The sequence below is a fragment of the Octopus bimaculoides genome, chromosome 3 (assembly GCF_001194135.2).
Source record: "Octopus bimaculoides isolate UCB-OBI-ISO-001 chromosome 3, ASM119413v2, whole genome shotgun sequence".
NCBI classification, from domain to species: Eukaryota; Metazoa; Mollusca; class Cephalopoda; order Octopoda; family Octopodidae; genus Octopus; species Octopus bimaculoides.
The window spans coordinates 5,021,225-5,033,244 of record NC_068983.1 but is presented as its reverse complement, the minus strand read 5'-3'; the positions used below and the strand labels follow the sequence as shown (position 1 = coordinate 5,033,244).

General features: G+C 40.7%; 1 protein-coding gene across 1 annotated transcript in view; it reads right to left on the bottom strand.

Annotated features, from left to right (window-relative positions):
- Positions 1-76: 76 nt before the first annotated feature.
- LOC106879775 (centrosomal protein of 72 kDa) overlaps positions 77-12,020 on the bottom strand; it is a 50,016-nt gene continuing 38,072 nt past the window's right edge. Inside the window, exons 12-15 of the mRNA XM_014929477.2 lie at positions 9,140-9,309; positions 6,526-6,655; positions 1,729-1,843; positions 77-531 (exon numbers count right to left, since the gene is read on the bottom strand). Of these exons, the coding sequence (XP_014784963.1) occupies positions 264-531; positions 1,729-1,843; positions 6,526-6,655; positions 9,140-9,309 (683 nt within the window). The 3' untranslated portion in view covers positions 77-263. The remainder of the gene's footprint in view (positions 532-1,728; positions 1,844-6,525; positions 6,656-9,139; positions 9,310-12,020) is intronic.

Here is a 12,020-nt window from a genome sequence, read left to right as displayed (position 1 = left end):
TGGCATGGGTTGGACAGTTTGACTGGAACTGGTAAGCTGGGGAGCTGCACTAGGCTCCCATCTGATTTGGTATGGCTTCTATGGTTGGATGCCCTTCCTAATGCCAAATATATATATATATATATATATATATATATATATATTGGAACAGAACAGTTGATAACTGGAAAGAATAAAACACACAGCCTTATTTCATATTAAAATACACATACATTGTAACACTTGCACACACACACACACACATACACAAAGCACAGAGATTGTCACTGGTCAGAGGAGATCTTTTCTGAAAAAAGCGATTCCTTTTCATCACTGTCATAGAGTTTAGCTGTAGACTGGGCCATATTCTCGGCTACCAAAGAGAAAGGAATGCCTGCTTCGGTTGATGCAATGTCTGAGACTGAATCCAAGGCAGATATAGTTTGGCGCAGTTGTTCATAGTTCCACTGCAACTGTTGGACTTCTCCCTGGTGGCGTTGCTTATTTTCTTCAACTTCTTGTAGAAGATGATTATTGGTTTGAATCAGGGACCTGTAAATATATCATAGAAAACATATAAGTAATACCCACAGTAGTATATGTATGTATATTTACACAATGTTGTATATATATATATGTATGTATGTATATAAGTCAAAACAATTTGTTGGCCTTTTACGGTTATTATAATTATTTATATTATATCATGTTATGTTATATATTATATTCAAAGTATTTAATGTAATATTGTAATATAAATAAATTATTGGATTGAAGCTTGATTTACGCATTTTCCACCATAACCTCATTTAGGCTTAGCAGCCCTTCCTGTTTGTTTTCCCTGTCCTGTTTGTGTTATCAATTTTGACCCTCTGCAAAATCCTAAATTTTATGTAATTTGCTTTGCAGGAGCAACTGTTTTATCGAAGGCGTATATTGTTGTTAAATGCTAGAAATACAAGAGTAGAAAAACAGCCAACAATTGATGAAGGGTCGTTCTTTATGTTGCTTATTTTGTTTTCCATTTGTGTCTTTCATTGTTCGAAAGAATATTTCATGTTCCATGTACTCGTGCTTCGTATTTTTTGTTGTACACATTTCGTGCCGTCTTATCTTTATCTTTTGTTTTTGACTTGTTTCATTCATTAGACTGTGGCCATACAGGAGCAGTCCTTTGAAGGGTTTAGTGAAACAATCAACCCCAGGACTTGATTTCTAAAGTCTGCTACTCACGCTATCAGTCACTTTCACTGAACTGATAAGTTATAGGGACATAAACAAACCAACACCTGTTGTCAAATGGTGGACGGAGGAAAACAAACACAAACACAAAGACGCACATAGACATATGTACATGACTGGAAATGAATGACACCACCTGTATGGTGGTGATGCTCATTTACAACTATCACAAGATGTCAAGACAAGGACACACACAAACACACGTGAGCATGCATGCACTCACACATATGTGTGCATGCACCATCATGCACACACACACACACACACACACACACACACACACACACACATTCATATGTACATGCACACACACACATATATATGATGGGCTTCCACACAGTTTTCATCTACCAAGTCCACTCACAATGCTTTGGTCAGCCCGAAGCTACAGTAAAGGACATTTGCCCAAGGTGCCATGCAATAGGTTTGAACCCGAAACCATGTGGTTGGGAAGCAAGCATCTTAACCACATCACCATGTATAAAAGAATTAATACAAAGTTCTTACTTGTGACTTTCTTGAAGCATGTCTGCCAGAGTCTGGATCTGATAATACTGTTCCAATTTGGATTCTAACAATTCAACATCTTTTTTCAGCTGAAGATTTTGGTCTTTCAGTTCTTCTGAATAAAATGAAGAAAAAAAAAATGTAAAAATTATTTTTAAAAATGGAGAAAAAAGTATAAACAAATATCACTATTGTCATCATTAGCAGCAGCAACAGTGGGAGCAGCAACAGAAGTAGGGACAGCAGCAGCGGCAACAGCTGCAGTAACCCTTTTGTTACCATATTTCTGTTGAGATGCTCTGTGTTTCTTTCAATTAATTTTAAATATAACCAAGAATTTAGTAAAATAACTTCGTTATCATTCAGCTAGTGTTAGGAGCATAAATTGTGACTAAGGTTTGGTGGAAGATTTTAATTCAGAACTTATGAAAACAAAACATTTGTACTACAGAGTGAGAAGCAGTTTCAGCTGGGTCGGTACCAAAAGGGTTAAGAATTGTTTTCCATGTTGGTACGGATTGGACAGCTTGACAGAAGCTACAGGATTGTATTGAGCTCCAATGTCAGCTTTGGCATGGTTCTTCTATGACTGGATGCCTTTCTTAACACCAGCCACTTTACAGGGTGTTCTGGGTGCTTTTCTTCATGACACTGGCACTAATGAGGTGGCCAAGTAACTTGGAGGGCAAAACGGCCCCTTGACTGAATGGAGGGTGTATTTGTGTTTCTAGGACAAAGAAGGGGAGTGAGGAATATAACCCCGCCTCCCTTTTAAAAATGGTAGGCTGTAATTTTAGTGACTTGGTTGTAATTTCTAGCAGGCTAATCAACCACAAACAGGTTCCCTTACTGGCTTGAGGATACAAGTGTTGACTGACTTTGTGTCAAAGAACTGAATGCCATAAAGAATATTTAAAGTTCCAACTCTGTACCAATTCCACAGCATTAATATCGAGTTGTGGATGTGACTGCGTGGTCTTGGGTTCGATCCCACTGCATTGCACTTTGGGTGTCTTCTACAACAGCCATGGATTGACCAAAGCTTTGTGTGTGGGTTTGAGAGATGGAAACTAAAAGAAGCCTATTATATATGAGTTTAATCATCCATCTATACATACATACATACATACATATTAGTTCGTTTTTGTATTTGGTTTGCAAGATATTTGATGCAAATCTTGTGTCTTGGGTGGATCATTACACCAATAACAATAAACACACACACTGGTTCAATATCACTTCTTTATTGTTAGTCAATCGGTTAAATATCTAATTCGCTAATTGAATAACTAATCGAGCATTTCTTTAATGTATTGATTAAACAAATCAATTAGTTGTTTGTTCGTCAAAGTCCTTCCATCACTATTCATGACCCTTTCAATGATTTGGTTTCTCTCTACAAGGTCTGCTGTGAGTCTGTCCAAGAACTGGTCTCATGCCTGTAATGTGTATATGTACATGTGTTTACTTAGAAGATAAGCTAAGGGCGAGAGTAAATGAAGAGTGTATGTGCATGCAGGTGTGTGTGTGTGTGTGCAAGTGTGATTATGTGTGTATGTGGGTGTATGCACACATGTACAAGCACACACACACACACACACACACACTTACCTCCTCTTGTAAATAAACACACATCTATATACATACACACTCTCACGCCATAGTACCACAGAGTGGGATTGAACTCACCACCACTGCCAAATCATGTGGTTATGAAGCAAACATTTTAATCACTTGTGTGTGTGTGCGTGTGTGTGTGCATGCGTGTGTGTGTGTCTCTCTCTCTCTGTCCCTTTGACTCAGGATTACGTGATGGCTGTAAATAAGCACCACCATCATACAGGTGACGTTGTTTGCTTCAAGTCTTCTGTGGAAAACATGTCTGATCACAAGGAAGAGTTGGTGACAGGAAAGGCATCCGGCTGTAGAAAATCTGCCTCAGCAAATTCCGTCTGACCCATGCAAGCATGGAGAAGTGGACACTAAAGTGATGATAATGATGGTGACTGTCAAAGCAGAAGTCATAAAGAAACTGTGATATTTAATGAAGAAAGTATAACGGAGATATACGAGGTTAAAAGATATAAATAAACCTCAACTTGTTAGAACAAGACAATTTACAAGAGAAACAGAGAAACGAAGAAACTTAACAAAGGCCTTTATGGAATATGAGAATTTGAAGAGATTCAACACAGTTGTTTTCTTTTTAAGGACTTAAATCTGAATTGAATGGCAAAACCGTGGCAAAAGTAATAAACACAGAGGTGTGATGGTGGTGGTGGTGATGATGATGGTGGTGCTTGTGGCGGTAGTAATAGCGACGGTAATACTGAAAGTGGTGGTGGTGGTGGTGGTGGTGGTGGTGGTGGTGGTGGTGGTGGTGGTGGTGGTGGTGGTTATAAAATAAAACACAAACTGAATGGTCGAAATATAAGAAAAGCTATTGATACAGTAAACACAATAGGGAGGGACTGCCTGCTACAATGGAAGACATGTTTAATGACAAGGTAGCAAAGGGTCTGCTAGAAATAGCAGCAAAACTCCTTCAAACCCTGCCCTACCAAATTGGAGAAAGAAAAAACAGACACGTGAAAGTGTAGCCCTACGTAAACTGTGTCTGAAGAGAAAAGACAGGGTGGCCATGGCTGGATTGTCTTCGACTCTAAGTCTACGTGGTGAGGGTAGAGTTTTGTCTACACAGCAACATATGTTGATATCAGTGAAGATATTTTGACCTTTTAAATTTTACTTGTTTCAGTCATTAGATTGCGACCATGCTGGGGCAACACCTTGAAGAACTTCAGTTGAATGAAGCTCAGGACTTACCATTTTTTTAAAGCCAGGTACTTATTCTATCAATCCCTTTTGTCAAACTACTAAGTTACAGGGACATAAACACACCAACACCAGTTGTCATGTGGTGGTCGGGACAAACACCGACACACACACACATATCATCATCATCCAGTGTTTTAAATCTGGGTTTTGTCCCCGTTAACAGGGGTGGCCAGATCTACCTCAATGCCATAGTAACTGAGGTAGGCAGGTGCAGCCCACCCCACCCTTTGGGCTGGCTGGTGCCCATTCTCCTTTGCTTCTCCATTCTCCTTTTGGAGCTGGATTTTCTACGGGGAGCATGCCCCTGCTTACCCCCAACTTCGATTTCTAGACATGAGTGGTCCCGAGACCAAGGCCTCTATCACGATTTTTAAGAAATGTGGTGGAAAACTAGCTCAGGAAGGCAGGGACACTACTCCCTGAGACCCCTTTTGGATCCCCCCCTACCTACACGCACACACACATATATATATATATATATACATGCAAAAGGATTCTTTCAGTTTCCGTCAACCAAATTCACTAACAAGGCTTTGGTTGGCCTGAGGCTCTTGCCCAATGTGCCCTGCTGTGGGACTGAACTCAGAGCCATGCAGTTGGGAAGCAAGCTTCTTACCATACAGCCATGCCTCTGCCTTATGATTTTTTTTACTTTTTTAAGACTGGTACTTATTCTATCAGTTTCTTATGCTGAACTGCTAAGTTATCAAGTAGTTGTGGGTGTGGGGGGCCAACACAGCCCCAGGCATGGCAATAGGTGCAAGTATGGCTGTGTGATAAGAAGTCTGCTTTCCAACCATATGGTTCCAGGTTCAGATCTACTGTGTGGATGGAGACTGAGAGAAGCCTCTTGTGTATGTGTGTAGTCATGGCCGATGTCAGTGCTATCTGACTGGAACCCATGCTGGTGGCATGTAAAATGCATTGCTCGAGCGTTGGGCCTCATGGAGGCAGGTACAGGCGACCAAGACCCTTGTGTTGACCTGTCAAGCCAAGTGAGACCATAGTCATGGCCAATGCCAGTGTCAGGTCAATAGCACTCGTGCTGGTGGCACATACAAAGCACCCCCTACTATCTTGGAGTGGTTGGCATAAGGAAGGGCATCCACACATAGAAACCTTGCCAAATCAGACTGGAACCTGGGGCAGCTCCCCAGCTTACCAGTTTACAGCATGGAAAGCAGACGTTAAATGATGATGATGATGATACACACACACACACCCAGGCATCAAGAACAGCATATCGCTGTAGGAAACCTGGCTCTACAAATTCCACTCGACCCATGCAAGCATGGAAAAGTGGATGTTAAATAATGGTGATGATCATGAACATATGCATGTTGTTTTATGTCAAATGAATGAGAAAGTAGTACTCAATACATGTAGTAGAAGATATGGTTTCTTTTTACTGAAACTGAAGCTAATCATCATCATCATCATTGTAGGCATGGGTCGGATGTTTTGACAAGGAGCTGGCAAGTCAGAGGGCTGCACCAGGCTCCAGTTGTCATGGTTTCTTCAGTTGGATGCCCTACCTAATGCTAATCACTTTACAGATTGTCATCATCATCATCATCATTTAACATCCACCTTCCATGCTGGCATGGGTGGGACGGTTTGACAGGAGCCAGCCAGGCAGAAGCCTACACCAGCCTTCTGTGGCTGTTTCAGCAGGATTTTTACAGCTGGATACCCATCCTAGCACCAACCACTCAGCTGAGTGGACTGAGTGCTTTTTATGTGGTACCAGCACAGGATTTGGTACCAGCACAGGATGTGGTACCAGCACAGGATGTGGTACCAAAACATGTGGTGTTTAAACATGGTATTGGTGCAGGCATGGCTTGCTTTGTAATCAATTGTCCACCAAACAGTGGTAGAAGTAGAAGGAAGAGTAAAATCATGAATGAGTAGTGTGTTAGTTTATAAGATTAAAGACTAAAGAATAAACCACTGAACTGCATTGAGTTGTGTCAGCGACAAATTCCTCAGTTCCTGACTTTGATTTCTTGATCAATAACCATTGTAGATCCTCTCTCAGTTTCTTGTTTTCTTCCAAACATTGTTCCAACTGAGTTTTCAGACAAACCTACACAACAAAAAGAAAATCAAAACTGACATTAAACAGGCACTTAACTAAAAAGAAATAATTAAAGAAAATTGAAGAAGAAATTGTGCTAGAGTTTAGACAAGGGTCAGTAAAATGGCCCAATATTGATCCCTCATCTAGAAGTCCTAGGTGTTGTTAAACAACAGAAACAATTTTGAGTATTAACCCTTTCGTTACTGTATTTATTTTGAGATGTTCTGTGTTTCTTTTAATTAATTTTAAATATAACAAAGAATTTAGCAAAATCACTTGGTTATCATTAAGCTAGAAGCCACCCGGAATATTCTGTAAAATGGTTAATGTTAGGAAGATCATCTAGTCATAAAAACACCCGATAAAGCAGACACTAGTGTTTGGTATTGTCCTCAGCTCCTGTCAAACTGGCCAACCCATGCCAGAGTAGAAAATGGGCATTAAATGGTGGTCGTAGTGGTGATGATAATGATGATTAATTCAGCATTCCTACCCTCCCAGACAGGCTAAAGGATCATGTTTCATTCAAAACATTCTAATTTTAGTATAGTTTCCATGGCTGGATGCCTTTCCTATCACCAACCATTTTGCAGAATCTACTGTGAATATTTCATCATGACACTAGAGATGCAGTCTTGTCTTTGCACCAGATTAAATGGTCCCCTTAATCCTAAGTCGTTTCTGATTGTTCACTTGGTATTTTTTAATCACACTGTAAAAATATAATTTCTATTTAATAATAGCTGATATAAATGTTTGTTGGTCGGTTGGTTGGTTGAATTCTGCAGTCAAGTTTTACACTGTATAGAGAGAGGTGGGGGAGAGAGTAAAAGAGAGAAGCAGAGAGAGTAAAAGAGAGAAACAGAGAGAGTTAACAGAAGGGGTGCAGGATGAGTGTCTTCTTGAAAAATAAACATCTTTTTGTGCTGAAATTTTGCAGAGATAGCTTTTCAATGGAGTAGATTGTGATTTTACTGATGAAATTTATTAAAACAATTAATATTTATTGCAAATATATCAAATGAGAAACTTGCTTTATTTAATTCTGTTTCATATTATTAGTGACGTCTAACAGGGTAATCCTTCTAAGGTGCTGTGGCTCATAACAGGACCATCAGAGTGGCTAGTTTGACAACTTCCTACAAGAGGCCCCTTTTATGTTACTGCAGGGCTGTGTAGAGCTCCAACGGTATGGTTTTTACGATTGGATGCCCTTCCTAACACCAACCACTTTACAAAGTGTAATGAATGCTTCTTTTTTTTTTTGCTACTGACACGAGCAGGGTCGCTAAATAACCTGCTTGATGAGAAAAGAACATAGAAAGTTCCCTTGACTAAGTAGTGAGGAAGTATTTGAAGCAAGGAGATGGCTTAATACCAGGTGTTAAGAGGCTAAAGTATGACAGGAGGCAGGGGCGGACTGGCCAGGTTGCCAGCTTGCCTGATGGCAAGTGGGCCCCTGCGCCATTAGAATCTATATATGGGGGCCCATGTTAGTATCTAAGGGGCCCATTCCCTCAAGTTTGAGAATTTTTTATTCACTCCTGGAAGAATGCATTAATTATTTCAGCCTGGCTGTGTTTGTAGACAGTTGGAAAGAATACTTTTAACAAAAAAAAAAAAGAAGATAGCATTGTAGTTGTGAGTGCCCCCCCCCCCCTTGTAGTTGCGGGTGGGCCCCCTTAGTCCCCTGGCAACCAATATTTTTAGACCCAGTCCACCACTGAGTAGAGGTGTTGTGCTATAGAAGAGATACATGACTACTACCCCTATTATATAAGGGTGGATAGGAGTACTTGCTTGCTAGCTTACTTGTACTTGTGGTGGCATTCACCCGGGGTGGGTTAAGCAAGCTCTGACCAACAAGCTCACCATGTCACTCACGAATGCTGACCACATCTGATGGTCAGCGGCAGTTGAGGCTGTAGTTGATATAAAGTAATGTTTTTGCTTATTGTCTGAAAGTCCAACTTGAAAGTTTGGCAAATGCCCCACCGGGAGAGCAAGCATGATGATTAACGAGAACCCTGTTGCTGTAGTAGTCCTTCACTGTTGTGGTGTAGAGTCCATGGATTAGTGTTGTGGTGTAGAGTCCAGTCTGGATTAGTGTAATCCATAGCAGTTCATCTTGACGTCAACTGTTGACCATCACAGAGGATTTGCTGACCAAATCACCACTGAGTATCCAGCATGGATTTGAAGTGAGTACAGACTTGTAAGCAGAGGTCAGCATTACCAGGTTCCAGTGGATGCCACTGTGGGTAGGAGTAGCTGGAGTAGTGATGGGGGTAGCAGAGTAAACCCTCAGGGGACAAGAAAGTAAGTATGAGAGAGAATATGGACAGTGGATCAGTGGAGAGTAGCCAATGATTAAAGATGGGGGTCAGAGGTAAATGTAGTGAGTGATGAACAAGGGTGGAGGTGTAGCCTGATGGGACATGAAAGAAATAATTCTGATGACATTTCATATTTCTAAAGAAATGATTTTACCACGTCAGGGTGTGTTGCTTGGCCGGGTCTACATTCTAGACTTCTTTCAACAGTTCTTGCTTTGTCTGGTGCCGTGGATTTACCAAAAAGGTCTGATGAAAACTGAGGATGCATTACAGATTCTTTATCACACTGAGCCATGTGTTTCTCTATCAAATTCTTTGCTATGGCTGAAATAATCAGAAATAAACACATTAGTTTCAAGTACTGAATGATTAAATAAATGTGGCTAAAGGGAGATTTGCCTGCTATTTCAAGGGATCTAATGAACCATTTGGAGACCACAGATGGTTGCTGTTCTGGGGAAGAAAGATTATGAATAGGGGTTTGTGCAGGTAAAGGAAGGGATTGGAGGGCACAAGGGCAATAAGAAGTGAAGACATGAGTAGGCCAGAGTGCCGACTCATGTTTTTAAGGCCAGAAAATATTTCAGTCCCCAATAGTTAACAATACTCAGCAAGGCTCAAGTGAAGCCCACAATGGAGTGCTACTCCTACATCAATGCTGGTGCTACACATAGCAACATCTTTAAAATAAAATCAAGTACTAGAGATCAGTCCATTAGACTAAAACTTCAAGGCGGTGCCCCAGCATGGCCAGACTCTAATGACTGACACAAATAAAAGATAAAAGATTAAGAATAAAGTTTATACATCAAAGAAATGAGGAAGAGAAATTGTTTTTTTTTCTCTTGAGAGGAGATAGAATAATAATTAGAGAGTCTATTAATATGTTGGGATTAAAAATACATTTATGACTTCTTTCCTGATGAAACATTTCTGTCAGTTAATTCATATGACACACAAATATAGAAGAGGTTGTTTTGTTGGTATATCCTCACCGATTCATGTCATTGACAGATTAACAAGTGTAGCTGTTACATATTTATTTACCGTGTCTATGAATGGAGGGTGATGTGGACTCCTTGCAAGACACAGTGCACACAAGGGAAACCCGCCCCCACCACCCGTCTAGAGGGGGGGGGCGTCAATACTGAATAAAAACTGATGTAGGGTAGGGAAGACTCTTCAGTTCTACTTCCGACTTCAGACAGTCCCTCTCTCTCTCTCTCGCTTTCTCTCTCGCTTTCTCTCTCTCATGCTTGTAACACGATAAAATGAATCACTCCGTCGTGGCTGAAAAAATATGAGAAAAATATGAGACATGCAGGTTTTCTCTCTACCAGCTTGGGCTGGTAGAGAGAAAAGAGAGGAGCGATGGCAGAGGGGGAGGCAGAGGGGGGAGAGGAGAAGGCAGAAGTAGAATAGGATGGAGAGGAGGAGGAGGGGGGAGGAAGAGGGGAAGGAGGTTAGCTTCACAGGTAACTCTATCAAACTTTAGGGAGCATATATTATTACAAAACTGATTGCAATAAATCTGCCAAGTACAAAGATAAATATCAAAATGAACAATAATAACAACAACAATAATAATAAGGAGGAAATATTAGCACTGGATAGAAGGACAAGAAAGTTGATGATGCTGCATGGGGCGCCACACCGTAAAGCAAACATAAACAGAATATATATATGAAAAGAAAGAATGGTGGCAGAGGACTAATTAGTATAGAATATTGTATAAGGAGTGAAAGAAGAGAACGCTTGCCGAGTGTCTGATAAATAGTGATGAAGACCTGCTGCAATATTCCGTGAAAGATATGGGTGTAAATGCAGACGAAATGTTGGGCAAGGAAGAGTTTAACCAAAGAGCTGAGGAGAAGAGAAAAGAAGACCTTCTTGAAATGAGAATGCATGGACAGTTTGAAAGGAATACACAGGATGTTAAGGATAATACAGCATCGTGGGCATGGCTTGAGTGAGGGGATTTGAAGCGTACCACTGAAAACCTGATCATTACTGCACAATTCAGTGAAGTATGACATTTATAAAACTTCTGACACCCAGAAATGCTGACTGTGGAAAGAGTGTGGAAAGTGTGACCCACTTGGGAAGTGGATGTGAGAACCTTGCACAAGAAGAATACAAACACTGCCATGATAAAATGTGTGTGTATCTTCATTGGCTCTTATACCATAAATACCAATATGAAATAACAGAGAACTGGTATGAGCATGTACCAAGTGAAGTTATGCAGGAGGATGGAACAGTAACGATACTCTGGGACTATGATTTTTAGGCAGTTCGTGTAATCGAAATCCGTCGGCCGGATATTGGTATATTGAATGAGAGAGACAAATACTGTCAGATCATTGATGTAGCCATAGCAAATGACATGAATGTTGTGAGTAAAGAGGTTGGAAAAATCACCAAGGACTCCGAACTGAAAGTGGAAATGGCAAGACTGTTTGGAATGCGAGAGGGTAATGTAAAAGTGATACCAGTGGTGATTGGAGCATTGGGTTCAATCCCATTAAAACTTCAAAACTTCTTAAGGCAACTGGAAATTCCATGCAAGGTTGATGTCTTGCAAAAACCAGCCTTATAAGGCACAGCGCATATCCTAAGGAAAGTATTATCTGTCTGAGGTCCATATTGTGATTTGACAGAAGACTAAAGACTCCGGTGCATTTTTACCTACACTGTGTTATGAAGGAATAATAATAAAGAAAAATGAGCTCCAAATCAATTCAGCCAGACTGTAGCAAGGATGAAAGGCAAAGTCAACCTTGGTGAAAATTGAACTCAGAACGTAATGGCAGACGAAATACCGTTAAGCATTTTGCCCAGCAGGGTAACGTTTCTGCCAGCTCGCCGCCTTAACAACAGCAATAATTACATACAGGAAAAGAGATTCTGCTTGGAGTTTATGGCAAGCTGTTGATAGGGCAATCTGTCGCGCACATATGGTTGTGATGCATGTGCCTGGTGTACCCTTATCAGACGGGTAGTCATGATGGGTATACTGGGCTTCGTATGTCACT